The following is a 16493-nucleotide window of genomic DNA, read 5'->3' on the forward strand; positions in this document are numbered from 1 at the left end:
ACATGAGATTACATATTGTGAATCCCCACAGTGCACGCCTCCTTACAAAATGTATTTATAACACATCTCCACTCATCCATGTACCTGACTGCTACATAAACAGCCCAGCCAGGGATAAACTGTAATGAGTTTATCAGCTTATTGTAAGAAACCCTGTGTATTCTCTCCTGGCTAATGAGGATTGTAGTTCCTTGAAAGCTTTGCACCGCCTGACTACAGGTATTTCCTTCTCATCACTTGTGCGTATACACATTCATTCTGGGCATCCCAGGATTACACAGACTGCTCCAGAATTGTTATTTCATGCAGAATGCGCTTGGTCACTAATGGTAGATCAGGCACCAGACAGACTCCAGTAAGTCGCCTTTACAAAATTTGGCAGGGGGGGGCAGCGGCACATAGAAAATAGGAGGACTCAAGATTAAAAAAAACAAACATGTTTTTCCTGCAGACAGCTTAACTCTTGCCCATCTGTTGTGTATAACCTTGCAGCTAAGCCCTATACAAGTTAATACGGCTAAGCTGCAATACCAGTCTCTGCCCAAACACATGAATGGCACTGTTTCTGGAATAAAAACAACATACAGCTTTTTCTATTCGCCCAACCCCTTTAAGGAAATTTTTTTACAGAGGTGTTTAACCAAACAAGTGTAAGAAAAACATTTCAGCAATTAGACATCAAACCTTGTACTATGCAACGTTTCCTCCTCATAAAATGTCATCTGGAGACATAAACAAGCAAACATTGTGTGAAGTTTGCACCGCGCAGACATAACGCGGCACAGGGATTAACTCTTTAATGTACAAAACGTTCAAAGAGATTTGTCATTTATTTAAAACGTCACAAACATGAGTGCAAACGGTTCAGACAGTCGAGACAACGTAATCGGATCGGGTGGTCGGGTCAGTGCTATCGATTATGCCGGCCGAGTCGCCTCCTTGGGTAAAAATCAAGTACTTCTTCTATATGCTGCAACATTTTACAAGAGTTCAGATGTTCAAGCCTCCTGGATCCATCGCTGCAGCGTCCGTGTCTAAGTGAGTGATCAAAACGTGATTTCTGCAAGACCTGAGAAGGAGACAGTGAGAGCCATGGTAGCAGTTCCTGAATACAGCAGCTGTAGAGGTGTATTACATATGGAAAAGCCAAAAAGGTGTGTACAATCTGCAAATATTGGATCTCTTCTTTGTCACAATGCAGAATATGTGGAGCTGTCCCTGGTCTGAAGCCAGAGTTATACTGTGCAGCTCACTCTCCCCTCTCACAGCATGCATTCTCAAAGACACAGAAAAACACCAGCTACATCCCCCTCCTTCTATTGAATCTGTTTATTATACCCAGACTTTTTGGACTAAACTGCTTTGTTCCCACTGTATACGGAGTTTACGGAAAAGGAATTACATGCTACTGTGCTCTAATTAACCCCCCCCCCCCTTAATAAAGTAGTGCTGTTAGAGTGGCACCCTGTAGCAGAGCTGGCGTGGATAGTTGTCTATCACTGCTCACTCTACTACACTGTGCCATGGCTGCAGCGCTAGTGACACAGACAGCTTCCCCAAGTGTAATGTCTATTTTAATGCTAACATGTATTATATAGACATCAGGGGATGAATGGCACATACAGGGAGAATATAGAAAATCATTTATAGAAACAATGGAGTCAGAGGTAACCAGCCATACCTAGGTTTAGAGAGTCTTTAGTGGCCCAGCTGATGCAGTAATGGAGGAGCAGTTGTTCCAATAATTCCTTCTCATCTAAAAATTCCAGTTTCTCAATCCTGTAGACACAAAACTACTTTTACAATCTCAGACACGGACATCACCTTCCTGCTACCCCCCTGCCGATCCCGGATACAAGAAAAACAAAAGTATTGATCCAGCTTTTTACTTGTATCTTCCCTTTATTTCTCCTAGGCTTTCACTGCGTCCTGTGGTTGCACTTTATTAGATTCTAGGTGTGTATGGCACAGGTGATGTTGACATTCTATTTATTTTAGATGTTCTGTTCTCTTTTATGAGGACTATTATTTTAACACAGCTTTGTTTTATAGTCTCTGCATTTGTTTCATTAGAAGAAAACATAACAAATCTTCTGATAATAGGGTGCATTACAGTTCAGCGCCTGCGTAGACTGCAACATCGGTCAAGGACTTCATAGTCTTAAGGCACAAAAATCCAGGGGAAGCAAGCAACGAGCTACCAGCTCAGTACTCCCTGCCTATTACATGCACAGCCAGAGAGCAGGAAGGAGCGTGAGGGGCTGCCTGAATGATCCATAGATCGTTCGGGCGGCCCATTGAATTCAGTGGTCTGCTGCTTATGCTCCTATAAAGAAGTGACATGCAGCAGAATGTCGCTGCACATATCGTACTCTTTCAACATGTTGAAAAAACAATCAACTGACTTAATGCAAGTCGGCTGATGATGGCTTTTTAATATGTCCTATAACACTACATGACCAAGTAAGGCCAATAATTGTTTCGAATAATAGGGCCTAATAAAAGGACAGATTTACCTAGTGGAGACAATCTACTGGCGTAGGGAGTCTTAGGGCCCTATTACACGGGACGATTATCGTGCAAAAAATAGTTATATCAAATTTAAACGATAATCGTTCTGTGTAATTGCAGGCAACGATCGAAAAATCGTTCGCATGTCGTTGATCGTTAATTTAGATCTGAACCTAAAATTATCGTTAATCGTTTGCTGTAATTCCAACTTTTCTTCTCCCATCTCTGTTACATAAGTGGGGCAGCCATATAATCTATTACACAGGCAGAGAGGGCATAGAGATGCATGGCAGCGCATGTCTCTCCCCACTCATTCTCCTGATCTACCACAGTCTGAACACAAAGACCCAACTAATAAAACATTTCAATGTCAAGGGTTTTTTTTTGTGACAAAGACACGTAAGGTGCATTTACAGAGTCCATAAAATCTGTCTGTGCACAAACTATGTGGTACGGACCGGAATTCGGAAAATGAACTATGATGTAGGGACCTCCATAACTTTTTAAATCTTCGTTCTACTGTACTGACACAGCAAGTCTTTTAAGATGCATTACCGCAATTGAGAAAAACAAATAAAGTTTGACAACTTGGCTCCATTTACTACAATTAAACTGAGCTGCAATACCACACACATGCTGAGGACAGGAGTGGCGCTGTTTCTGGAAGAAAGCAGCTATGTATTCTAATCCTGTGTAAGTGCTGGATATATATTATTTGATTGTATTATACCTGGAGCCAGCAGGGCAGACTCAGCGTTACTCACCGCATCACATCGGCTCGGGGAAGATTACCGTACACCTTAATCATGTCCCAGGCATCTGCAGCTTCCCAGCCATTACACAGTAATCTGTCTGTCTGCAAAGGAAAGCTTCAGTAAATCCATCACGAGAGTCTGCGCGCTCATCAATATGTACAGTTATAGAAAGAAGCTACACACAGTCTTTACGGTAACCTAAGACTGTAGAATAGATAGGGAGACGTTAAAGGGGTAATACGGTATCAGCATAAAAGGTGGGAGAACGGTGATAAATATCTGAGAGGAAACAATGCATTCTGGGGATTGTGGTGCTGAGTGACTGTTCAACTAGGAACTATAGGATTAATACCCACAAAACAAATGTATTTTCATTGGTTTCAGGAGAGAGCAGACAGGTAAGTAATGGTATAAGCTTCTGCATTAGTTTTATATATTTTTTTTAGCATGAGGTAGGAGTACTTATTTAAAGGAGAAGTTCTACGAAATGGAAAACTTGCTGGAAGGCAGGGGGTGCGGGAACATAATAAAAAAGCTATACTTACCCATCCCTGTGCTCCCGCAGCGTTGCCTCACCAATATCTCACCACAGCCAGCCTCCAGCAGCTTCTGCAACGTCACATACCCCACTGGTGGATTGCCCGCTCAACCAATCAGGGACTGGGGTGGGACACCACTTCGGTAAGTGGCTGAACAGCCAATCCACCAGCGTGGCTGTGACGCTGCAGCAGCCAGAGCCAGATACCTGAAAGCCGGACAAAGCTTACACTGGGCGGCTTCCTAAGAGACCAGCGTTATGGAGGCACAGGTATGGGTAAGTATACTTTTTTTTAATTATGTCGCCACCGCCCCAGTTTAACATTTTTTCCCCCTTTATGGCCCTGATCTCTGTTGGGGTTCTATTAGAAGCCTAAGTTTTACACTTCAGCTGTATTCCCAGGCATAACAGTGCAGCATTGTTTTGATCTGTCAAATGTCAAAACACCACGTTGGAAACTTAGTGCACCCCATCAGCGCCAAAGTGGTCTGGGTAATGTACTATACCAATTCAACAGATCCAGCCAAAGAAATATAAGTTTGGTACTGTCACTTTAAAAAATACTTTGACATGTCAGAGACATCTAACGTAGTTTTGCAACAGCAGTTAGGTGGTCTCATACACTGGGAGGCAAGTCACAACCAACACCCCCAAAGCTGGCACTCAGCAGACTTCAGAAATAGAGATGACAGCATCCATACATAGGTGTAAAACCTCCACCATTTATTTGCTCACCAAGAAGATATGGTGCAAGCTCGGCAAAGACTGTTTGGTTGAAACGTCGCATGTATGCTCTTGGAGAATGTATAGGGAGCTGCATGCTTCTCTCCCCACCTGTCCTATCGATCAGTCAGAGTCCAATAAAAGTGTTTGACATATCAAAAATGTTTTAAAGTGACAGCTATACATTACACCTGCCTTACATAATAGTAACCTGCTGGGTAATATCCATAGTCATGTTGTAGAACGACGTATGTGCTAAAGGCTGTATGGCTCTGTATCACTCTACTCACATATAAAGATCAGGGCTAGGTAAGGAACCATCAGACTGGAGCAGGTTCAGGAGATACGGCCTCATATCATCTGAGCTGACACTTTATCTGGATACATACGCACTTCACTCCTGACTGATTCCTCCCAAGTTTACTGATATCTTATCAGACACAGAATGGAAGGGTGTCCATTGGCTGATCGATGCACACACTATGTACACAGCAAACCCAACCGATGTATGAATAGAGGTCAGGAACATCAATGGGAGGGGGGCGATAAATGATTGATGAGAAGACAACTAGACCTCTATGAGAAATAACCAGCAAACTTAGCCCAAGCCTCCTGCGAACCAGACACTAAGAAGGCAGTATTATAGTAGTTATTTTCTTGTATATAGGAGCAGTATTATAGTAGTTATATTCTTGTATATAGGTGCAGTATTATAGTAGTTATATTCTTGTATATAGGAGCAGTATTATAGTAGTTATTTTCTTGTATATAGGATTAGTATTATAGTAGTTATATTCTTGCATATAGGAGCAGTATTATAGTAGTTATATTCTTATATATAGCAGTATTATAGTAGTTATATTCCTGTATATAGGGGGCAGTATTATAGTAGTTATATTCTTGTATATAGGAGCAGTATTATAGTAGTTATATTCCTGTATATAGGGGGCAGTATTATAGTAGTTATATTCTTGTATATAGGAGCAGTATTATAGTAGTTATATTCTTGTATATAGGAGCAGTATTATAGTAGTTATATTCTTGTATACAGGAGCAGTATTATAGTAGTTATATTCCTGTTTATAGGGGGCAGTATTATAGTAGTTATATTCTTGTATATAGGAGCAGTATTATAGTTGTTATATTCTTGTATATAGGAGCAGTATTATAGTAGTTATATTCTTGTATACAGGAGCAGTATTATAGTAGTTATATTCTTGTATATAGGAGCAGTATTATAGTAGTTATATTCTTGTATATAGGAGCAGTATTATAGTAGTTATGCGGATCAGGGAAGAAAAAGCGCTGCACCTCACACCTATGGCTGATACTAGTGCCCCTAGGCCAAATAAAAAACGCAATGCCTCATCCAGACTTGTGCTGTTTGGGGGCGACCTTCTCCGCCGGCGATGCTGGCAGGGTTCTGGTGTGGTGTTTTTGGGTCTGGTCCTGTGGCATGGGGGTCGCAGGGCCGTCCCATGGCCCCCGTTCCCTGGCTGTGCACGCCTGCGGGGTTGGTGGCCACTGACTGGCACAGTGTGGACTTAGTGTAGGGACCCATGTGTATCAGATACCGGCACGAGGTACATGGGGCAGTATGGCTTGATCAATTTATACACAAAATTCTGATGTGTTTTTTATTTAGCCTAGGGGCACTAGTATCAGCCATAGGTGTGAGGTGCAGCACTCTTTCTTCCCTGAACCGCATTATAGTAGTTATATTCTTGTATATAGGAGCAGTATTATAGTAGTTATATTCCTGTATATAGGAGCAGTATTATAGTAGTTATATTCCTGTATATAGGAGCAGTATTATAGTAGTTATATTCCTGTATATAGGAGCAGTATTATAGTAGAGATGTGGAAAAAGATACAGGTGCCGGCACTGTCTGAATACTGGCTAATCAGTAGCCTCGCGCTAAAGCTGGATGTGAGGCTTTGAGACCACGCTGATCTACGCTCGCGGTGCTCGAACAGAAACAAGGGCAGTACGATGTATGAAAGCAAGAAATAAATCCTCCTATATACAAGAATATAACTGCTATATTACTGCTCCTATATACAAGAATATAACTGCTATATTACTGTTCCTATATACAAGAATATAACTACTATAATACTGCCCCCTATATACAAGAATATAACTACTATAATACTGCTCCTATATACAAGAATATAACTGCTATAATACTGCTCCCTATATACAAGAATATAACTGCTATAATACTGCTCCCTATATACAAGAATATAACTGCTATAATCTCTAAAGCAGAATGCGGTCGGCACCACTAACGCTGTGATAGCAGGAGGATATGCAGTGACACAGAAATTCCAAAGGGGTGCTCCGTACAACAGAAGAATGTGTAATGTAAACAGTGAAGACAGAGGTCCGGGCACTCACCGATCTTCAGGAATCTTTATTCAGGCACAGTATACATCAGGGAAGGGAGGACAGGTGAAAGTGCGGGCGTACGCTACCCCAGGACAGCTGTTTCCCGGCTGATTGCCGCTTCCTCAAGCTAGGGTATCACTGGTGATACTGGTGATTAACCCCTCCCGTGCAGACGATCGCTGCTATAGGCTGATCAATACAGATCAGCCGATAGCAGCTGAATACAGCTTTCCGGGTCATCGGTGACCCGGAAAGCAATGGAGACAGCACCAATCCCCATTAATGTCCCCATTAATGTCCCCAAAGATGTCCCCATTAATGTCCCCAAAGATGGCGCCGGTGCCCCCCCCCCCCCCACGATCGCCGTGATAGGCCGGCCAGTACCGGCCGGCCCATCACGGCGATCTAAAAGTTAAAAAGTGTCCGGCCGGGTTCTGCACCCCTCAGCTAGGTAGCTGAGGGGTGCAGAACAGGTGTGTGTGGTGCAGGTGTACCATACTCACCTGATCCTGGCCTCCGGAACAAAGATTTGCGGTCCCGGGCGTCCTCTTCTCCTCGTCGCCGCCACTTCCGGGTTCGTTCGGTCTTCGCCGGGAATCTTCGGCTCTTCTGGCTTTTCCGTCGCCCCCATCTTTGGCCATCTCAGCCAGCTCCATTCTACTGCCCCCTAGCGGCTGATCAGTGTATATTATACACTGATCATTTGCTTTGGGGTAAAAAGTTTTTTTGTTTTTTTTTCAAAATTTTTTGGCGTAGGGGCGTTTTTCCCCCCTATATCCTACCGCAACTGTCTGCTGATAAGTGCCGCACATAAGTGCGGCATTTATCAGCAGCTTCTTTTTTGACGTAGGGATATTTTTTCTTACAGTCAAAAAAAAACGTATAAAAACACTACATTACACCACACTACACAAAATAAAGTTTTACACTACACCAGAACACATTTACATACCTCATATACCAATCCCCGTATAAAGATGGCCCCCAGGGTGTTTTCGGTATCAGACGCATACGCTATTATTGCCTCAGACACCGAAACAGCCAGTGAGGATGAATGGGGGGATCCTTCTTTCCTCCATTCATCCTCATCATCCAGTGATGTGTCTGGGGGTAGCGTAGCGTACGCTACCCCCCAGACACATCTTTTCCGCCAGTACCGTCCCAATAAGAGATGACGGTATGGCGTGAAATTCTCCAAACTCTGTGAGAATACCTCTGGGTACTCTTACAGATTTAGGGTAGGTGCACACTGCGGAATGGCGAAGGATAACCCTTTGTGCATTCCGCAGCTGGCACCTGCCGGCCGACTGATGTGGGCACGCGTCTCCACCCGTGTCATAGACTCCATTCTATGCACGGGCAGATTCCATCATCCATCCAAAGAATGAACACATTGGTCGGAGAGCGGAATCCGCCCGTGCATAGAATAGAGTCTATGACACGGACGGAGACGCGCCCGCATCAGTCTGCCGGTGGGTGCCAGCTGCAGAATGCGTGAAGGGTTATCTGTCGCGATTCCGCAGTGTGCACATACCCTTAGAGTGTATGAAGGAAGGGACACCCGAATCCTGCATACCCCCCCCCCTCCCATCCTCAGAGTTAGTGGGGAGATCGTTCGGGAACTGATCTTCCCACTGCTGGATAAAGTTTACCACCTGTATGGGGATAACTTTTATACCAGCACCCCCTCTTCCGGTCCCTCGCTGCCTAAGCTACTGTAGCTTGCGGCACGATCCGAAAATATCAGAAGTAGTAATAAAGCCCTAATATTTAGCAGCCATGGAGCGGCCCCAGCGCTTCTGTATATGAAGGACCCCGTATCGCAGGACCCCCTGGCAACATTTTCCAGGTGACGTCCCCCACACTGGAAAACAGGAGACCCCAGAAGAAGTGCAGAGTGTGGCGTAACAGGGGGATCAGGAAGGACACCATTTTCCAGTGTGACACCTGTCCTGATCACCCCGGCCTCTGCATACGGGATCGCTTCAAGGCGTACCACATGTCATTGGGGTTCCACATTATCTAAATTCTGTCCCTTATTCCTATTTCAGGAGTCACGTTGATCCAGGGATTATTCTGATTGCCATTATGGAGTCGGGAAGGAATTTTTCCCCTGTGATGAGGCTACTGTCGTCTGCCTCACGAGGGTTTTTTTTGCCTTCCTCTGGATCAACACAGGTTGAATTTGATGGACACCTGTCATTTTCAACCTTATAAACTAATAATTGGCCTAATACCCCCAAATAAATTAGAATTGTCCCTTTTCCCCAGCTAAATAGATATGGCCGCCATTCCCATTAGAGGATGCAATTACAAAGCCTCTGTGCGGCCAGGACAGTACAAACCCCCCACAAGTGACCCCATTCTGGAAACTACACCCCATAAGGAATCTAACAAGGGGGGCAGCAGGGATATGGCCCCCTGGTGACGGCCACATTTGGGACGTGAAAATGAAAAAAAATGGTATTTATTTTCCTGGCACATGTTCGACAAATTTGCCCATCACTAGTGGGGTCCATATGCTCACTGCACCCCTTGTTGGATTCCTTATGGGGTGTAGTTTCCATAATGGGGTCACTTGTGGGGGGTTTCTACTGTCCTGGCAGCACAGGAGCTTTGTAATTGCGACATGGCCTCCATCCTCCATTCCAGCCTCTAAATGGCGCTCTGTCCCTTTGGTGGCTTGCCCTGTGCCCATATGGCACATTATGCCCACATGTGGGGTATTTTCGTACTCAGGGGAAATTACTCTACACGTTTTGTGTTTATTTTTTTTTTTTAACCTCTTGTGGAAATGGGAAAAATCAAGGCTAGACCAACATTTAGAGTAAAAAATGCTTAATTTTTACACTAAATCATTGATCTTGTCTTGATTTTTTCATTTTCACAAGGGGTTAAAAGATAAAAAAAAAACAAAAAAACACAAAGTGTAGAGCAATTTCCACGGAGTACGAAAATACCCCACATGTGGACATAAAGCATCATGCGGGTGCAGGGTAAGCCTCCAAAGGGAAGGAGCGCCATTTGGTTTTTGAAGGCTGGATTTGGAATGGAATGGATTTCGAGGGCCATGTTGCATTTAAAAGGCCCTGTGTTGCCAAGACCGTTAAAAAACCCCCCACAAGTGACCCCATTATGGAAACTACACCCCTTAGGGAATGTAACAAGGGAAGTAGTGAGCATATGGACCCCACTGGTGACGGACACAAATGTGGAACAATGTGGTGTGAAAATGAAATATTACATTTTTTACACTATAATGTTGGTTTAGCCTTACATTTTTCATTTTCACAAGGGGTTAAAAGAGAAAAAAAAAACACACAAAATGTGTAGAGCAATTTCCCCCGAGTCCATAAATACCCCACATGTGGACATAAAGCGCCATGTGGGCGCAGGGCAAGCCTCCGAAGGGAAGGAGCGCCATTTGGATTTTGGAGGCTGGATTCGGCCAGAATGGATGATGAACGCCACGTCGCATTTACAGAGCCCTCGTGCTGCCAAAACAATGGAAACCCCCCACAAGTGACCCCATTCTGGAAACTACACCCCTCAAGGAATCTAACAAGGGGTGCAGTGAGGATATGGACCCCTTGATGACGGGCACATTTGTGCTGTGAAAGTGAAAAAATGAAAAATTTCCCTTTCACGTAACATTGTTTCACATTTGTGCCCGTCACCAGTGGGGTCCATATCCTCACTGCACCCCTTGTTAGATTCCTTGAGGGGTGTAGTTTCCAGAATGGGATCACTTGTGGGGGGTTTCAAGTGTCTTGGCAGCACGAGGGCTCTGTAAATGCGACATGGCGTTCATCATCCTTTCTGGCCGAATCCAGCCTCCAAAATCCAAATGGCGCTCCTTCCCTTCGGAGGCTTGCCCTGCACCCACATGGCGCTTTATGTCCACATGTGGGGTATTTCTGTACTCGGGAGAAACTGCGCTACATGTTTTGTGTTTTTTTTTTTTTCCCTTTTATCCCTTTGTGAAAATGAAAAATTGAAGGCTAGAACAACGTTATAGTGTAAAAAATACATTTTTCTTTTTTCACGCCACATTGTTCTGAAAATCTGTGAAGCACCTGTGGGGTCCAAATGCTCACCGCACCCCTTGTTACATTCCTTGAGGGGTGTAGTTTTCTAAATGGTGTCCCTTTAGGGGTGTTTTTTAGGTTTTGGCACCCCAGAGCCTCTGCCAACCTGAAGTGGTACAGTCAGAAATGACCAAATATAAGAGAGCCATTGAAATTCACTTGGCGTTCCTTTATATCTGAGGCTTGTGGTTCTGTCAAACAATGCAATAGGGCCACATATGGGGTATTTCTATAAACTGCAGAAACGGGGCAATCAATATTGGGGTGAATTTCTCTGGTAATAAGTTTATAAATATGAAAAATATTGGATTACAGTAAAATCTCTGCACAGAAAATTAAAATTTTCTAATTCCTTACACACTTAGCTTTTATTTCTGTGACTCCCCTAAAGGGTTAAAACACTTTCTGGATGTGCTTTTGCAGAGTTTGGGGGGTGCAGTTTCTGAAATGGGGTGCTTTGTGGGGCTTTCTAACATACAGGCCCCTCAAATACACTTTAAACCTGAACAGGTCCCTAAAAATATCTGATTTTGAAATTTTACAGAAAATTTGGAAATCTGCTGCTTATGTTTTAAGCTTTCTATTGTCTAAAAAAAAAAAAAATGAAAGATCGTTTAATAAATGCCGCCAACATAAAGTAGACATGTTGCTAATGCTATTTAATATATAATTTATGTGGTATAACCACTTTCTGTATAAGCAAAAAAAGTTTCAAAGTTGGAAAAATGCATTTTTTCACCTTATTTTGTTTTTTTTCATAAATATTCGTTATAAATATCGACTCCAATTTACCAGAAATGTAAAGTACAATATGTCACGAAAAAACAATCTCAGAATCAGCCGGATAGGTAAAAGCATCCCGAAGTTATTAATGACTAAAGTGACACAGGTTTTTTTCATAAAATTTGTCTCTGTCATTAAGGCCATTTCAGGCTCTGTCCTTAAGGGGTTAATGAAGTCAATAATGTAAACATGTTTTTCACGTATAAGATAGGGAATCGTTCTCTTGAATTCTTGGACGTGCAGGTTGATGTGGTGAATAATGCTCTTTATACTTCTGTGTTCAGAAAAGAGACAGCGTGCAATTCCATTCTACAAAAGCCGCACGATAGGCAACAATCTCAATGTGAACACGCGCAAAAAGAAGAAAGCGGTGGATGATTGGTTTACCAGAGCTCCTCTGACAGGTAACAAGAAATGTGGGAGCTGTAAGTACCGCCCGCAACTGATTCCTACAGCATTCATTAACCTCAACGGGGTAGATTGTTATATTAATACCTAATCACCTGCAGAACCCCCTACACGGTTTATGCGCTGGTATGCCCGTGTCACCGTTTCTATGTGGGCAAAACAAAACGCCCAATGTGGACTAGGTATAAGGAACATGCCTACTCGGTAAGGACGGGGAAGGGTGTTCCCCGCCTTATTGAACATGTGAATTCTGCCCACAACGGATATACCAGCTCCTTGCGGTTTCTGGGCTTGGAGAGGGTAGATCATCCCGATAGGGGTGGAGATAGACACCAGTACCTCCTCAGGAGAGAAGCGATATGGATTGCTACCCTTGAGGCGACCGGCCTCAATGAGAGGAATGATTGGAGTGTTTTCTTGTGAGCATATCTGTATTTACTTTATTATGTTGTTACACTTTACTTGTTTACTATTCACTTATGCACGATGTAAACTATTTAACCCCTAGACGACCCAGGGCGTATAGTTACGCCATGGAAGTCTGTCCCCAGACGACCTAGGGCGTAACTGTACGCCCTGGGTGTTTCTCCCGCTTCACAGCAGGTGGGGGCCGGCTGCAATCAGCAGCCGGGACCTCACCGGTAATGACACGCTGCAGCGATCGCGCTGCCGCGTGTCATTAACTCCTTAAATGCCGCGATCGCGGCGTTTAAGTGTAAGTGACAGGGGGAGTCCCCTGTCACTTACCGATCGGGACCCCCGCAGTGTGACTGCGGGGGTCCTGATCGGTAAAACGGACCGCCAGAGGTCTCTTACCTGCCTCCGTGCGGTCCGATCGGTGATCTGCTACACTGAGCCTGCACAGACAGGCTCATTGAGCAGATCGCCGATAACACTGATCAATGCTATGCCTATGGCATAGCATTCATCAGTGTAGAAATCAAACTAATGTATGTACAAGTCCCCCAAAGGGACTTCAAATGTGTAAAAAAAAAAAAAAAGTTAAAAACACCAATACACTACCCCAAAACCCCTCCCCCAATAAAAGTTGAAATCACCCCCCTTTCTCATTATATAAATAAAACATATATAAATAAATAAACAAATAAACATATAATATACCGTAGCGTGCGTAATTGTCCAATCTATTAAAATATAACAAGCGTCCCGGCGAACGGTAAACGGTGTACACGAAAAGAGGGAAAAAAATGCGCGGATTACCGATTTTATGTTACATTATATCTAAAAAAAATTAATAAAAAGTGATCAAAACGTCCGATCTTTACAAATATGGTATTAATAAAAACTAGAGATCATGGCGGAAAAAAATGACACCCCATACAGCCCCGTAGGTGAAAAAATAAAACCGTTATAAGTGTCACAATAGGCCCATTTTATTTATAATTAATTGCCAAAAAAAAAGGATTTCATTTAAAAAAAATGTATAACATTAGAGAATCTGTGTAATCTGCATATGGTTGTGTTCGGACTGACCTATAGAGTAATAGTATCATGTCGCTTTTACCATATAGTGCATTACGTAGACACAGGAACCCCCCAAACGTTACCATATTGCATTCTTTTTTGCGATTTCACCAATTTATATCTTCATAAATAATATATTTGGAATTCCATCATACATGTTATGGTAAACTGAATGACGCCATTACAAAGTACAACTATTCCTGTAACAAATAAGCCCTTACATGGCCTTGTAGATAAAAAACTGAAAGTGCTAGAGCTCTTAGAAGGGGAGGAGGGAAAAACGGAAACACTAAGATCAAAATTTGCGCGGTCCACTGGGTCATTTTGGGCCTGGTCCTCAAAGGGTTAAGCGACCCTCCCCCCGGTAGTGACGTAAGACTTGACAAAGCGCCGAGGTGCAAAACCGTTGTCTGCTATACGCTCCTGCACCAGTGTCACCGCTCCCTCCCTGTGATGTCTAATTAAACCCACCAAAGGTCATCTACTCGGTGAGTGCTTGGATTTATTTCTTGCTTTCATACATTATAGTAGAGATATTCTTGTATATAGGAGCAGTATTATAGAAGTTATATTCTTGTATATAGGAGCAGTATTATGGTAGTTATATTCTTGTATATAGGAGCAGTATTATAGTAGTTATATTCTTGTATATAGGGGCAGTATTATAGTAGTTATATTCTTGTATATAGGAGGCAGTATTATAGTAGTTATATTCTTGTATATAGGAGCAGTATTATAGTAGTTATATTCTTGTATATAGGAGCAGTATTATAGTAGTTATATTCTTGGATATAGGAGCAGTATTATAGTAGTTATATTCTTGTATATAGGAGCAGTATTATAGTAGTTATATTCTTGTATATAGGAGGCAGTATTATAGTAGTTATATTCTTGTATATAGGAGCAGTATTATAGTAGTTATATTCTTGTATATAGGAGCAGTATTATAGTAGTTATATTCTTGTATATAAGGGCAGTATTACAGTAGAAATATAAGGCTGCTGGAGCTAATATAACCCCATTCTCAGGAAAGATCCCACTGTCTGTTATGTGACATCTTAAACACTTTGGTCAGAAAGTTCTTTTGAAGAATAACGCACTGTTAACCTAAGCTATGTTTATTAGAATATGGGTGGAATGTGAGCATCATAGGAATGTCACATTGATCCCGTTATGTAAGTGTAATATATAACAACTGATAATAATAGGATCCACAATAAATCGATACCAAGAGCTGCACAATAGATAAAAAGCACATTAGAGGTATAGAATGGCTGATAACAAGACGTCGATTTATATAATGACCCCCTCCTGACCTGTGTCTGCAGCGATTGGCACGCCTCTACCCCAGCTAGGTTACAATGTCTCCTCTGCAGGTTCTCCACCATGATCTGTCCAAAACGATCGGCCATGTTCACCTGCAAAAATCAGAACAGAGGTTGCGGGATGTGTTCTTATGACCTTTCTCTTAAAGCTGACAAATAATTGGAGAGTGTTTACAGCTTGTAAAGAGAACTTAGGTTCGTCCAGTCTATTCAATCAGGCCCCAGGCCAAGTTAGTGTTTATTGGAATAGCTGCAGACATGATGTTCTCGAGCAGTTTCATAATATTTCATCACTTATAGTGGACACCTGGAGTAAACTTCACCGACACATTGGCCTAGTAGTCCTAAAGAAGCCTTGACATTAAAGAATGGTCACATCAGGACAATATCTATGCCTATGTCCCATTAGGGCAGAAGAAGCAACCAGATAACTAACAGGTATGCATTAAAGGAGTCTTCCCATATTGGAGTTCCCAACTGTGGTTCTACACCTGTTGCAAAACTACATACAAGAAACCTACCTTCATTCTTAGAGTCTTGTGCGCTATAGGGGCATACCAGCAGGTTAGATTCTTCTCCACCCTTTGTCCATACACCGTATCATACAGTCCTGACTGATAGTACCATACCAATGCCATCCATATTATAATACAGGCTGCCTTACCTGTTCATAGTTTATAAACATGGCTGTGGGGAACGTGCTTGCTGCCCACTTCAGCAAACTTCCAGATTGCTCAGGAGTCATATAAACCAACACGCACTCGGCCACGAGAAGAGTCGGTAGTCTGGAAGGAGAATAGAACGTTAGAATCCTTAATACAGCTATGCAGTAACCCACACCCTCATACAACAGGTCAGACCCCAAATGACATTGAATACACAGTTTGTTCTCCCTATACTCCACAACAGTGTGTCCTAACCCCTAGGGGGGATTCATCAAGACTCGTACACCGGTCCTAAATTAGGCCCTGTCCCCCTTCCCCCGTCTGAGTTCACTAAGAGGTGCACGCCTCTTGGTGAATCCGGTCGGCCATGTGCCCAGCATACCAAATCTACACCTGCTCTTACGTCTAATCTTGTTTCACCTAAACCCCATCCCGTCTGCCCATTGCGCGAGCAGGGAATACAGCAAGCGTACACCAGAGAAAAGGGGTGAAACGGCGCCTTCTCCCGGACACACCCCCCTGCTGTAAGCTTCATAAATGTCCCCCTTGGGCTGTATGACCACTTCTTTTGCCCTTTTATTTTACTACTACTACTACTACAACCCATTTACTATAAAGCTTAGCATATAGCTCAACTGCCCTGCATACATGTTACTGCTGGGAGCAAAGATATCCCATATAAACACGTAGCGGACAGCCCATTATCCATTGGCAGCAGCCTGAACCTTCATGAACACACAACTGAGGAAAGAATGAGATAAGGCCGGCACTATCATTCTTCTGTATAAGCAATAACCCCAATCTCTACTGCAGTGGAAGC

The 16493-nt window shown here is 43.0% G+C and overlaps 1 protein-coding gene across 1 annotated transcript in view; it reads right to left on the reverse strand.

The window, feature by feature from the left end:
• Positions 1-745: 745 nt before the first annotated feature.
• Positions 746-16493, reverse strand: part of LCMT1 (leucine carboxyl methyltransferase 1) — a 30457-nt gene continuing 14709 nt past the window's right edge. The window contains exons 7-11 of the mRNA XM_069983991.1: positions 15673-15793; positions 15000-15101; positions 3276-3367; positions 1682-1779; positions 746-1069 (exon numbers count right to left, since the gene is read on the reverse strand). Coding sequence (XP_069840092.1) covers positions 1047-1069; positions 1682-1779; positions 3276-3367; positions 15000-15101; positions 15673-15793 — 436 coding nt within the window. The 3' untranslated portion in view covers positions 746-1046. The remainder of the gene's footprint in view (positions 1070-1681; positions 1780-3275; positions 3368-14999; positions 15102-15672; positions 15794-16493) is intronic.

Source organism: Dendropsophus ebraccatus, chromosome 9 (genome assembly GCF_027789765.1).
Source record: "Dendropsophus ebraccatus isolate aDenEbr1 chromosome 9, aDenEbr1.pat, whole genome shotgun sequence".
NCBI lineage: Eukaryota > Metazoa > Chordata > Amphibia > Anura > Hylidae > Dendropsophus > Dendropsophus ebraccatus.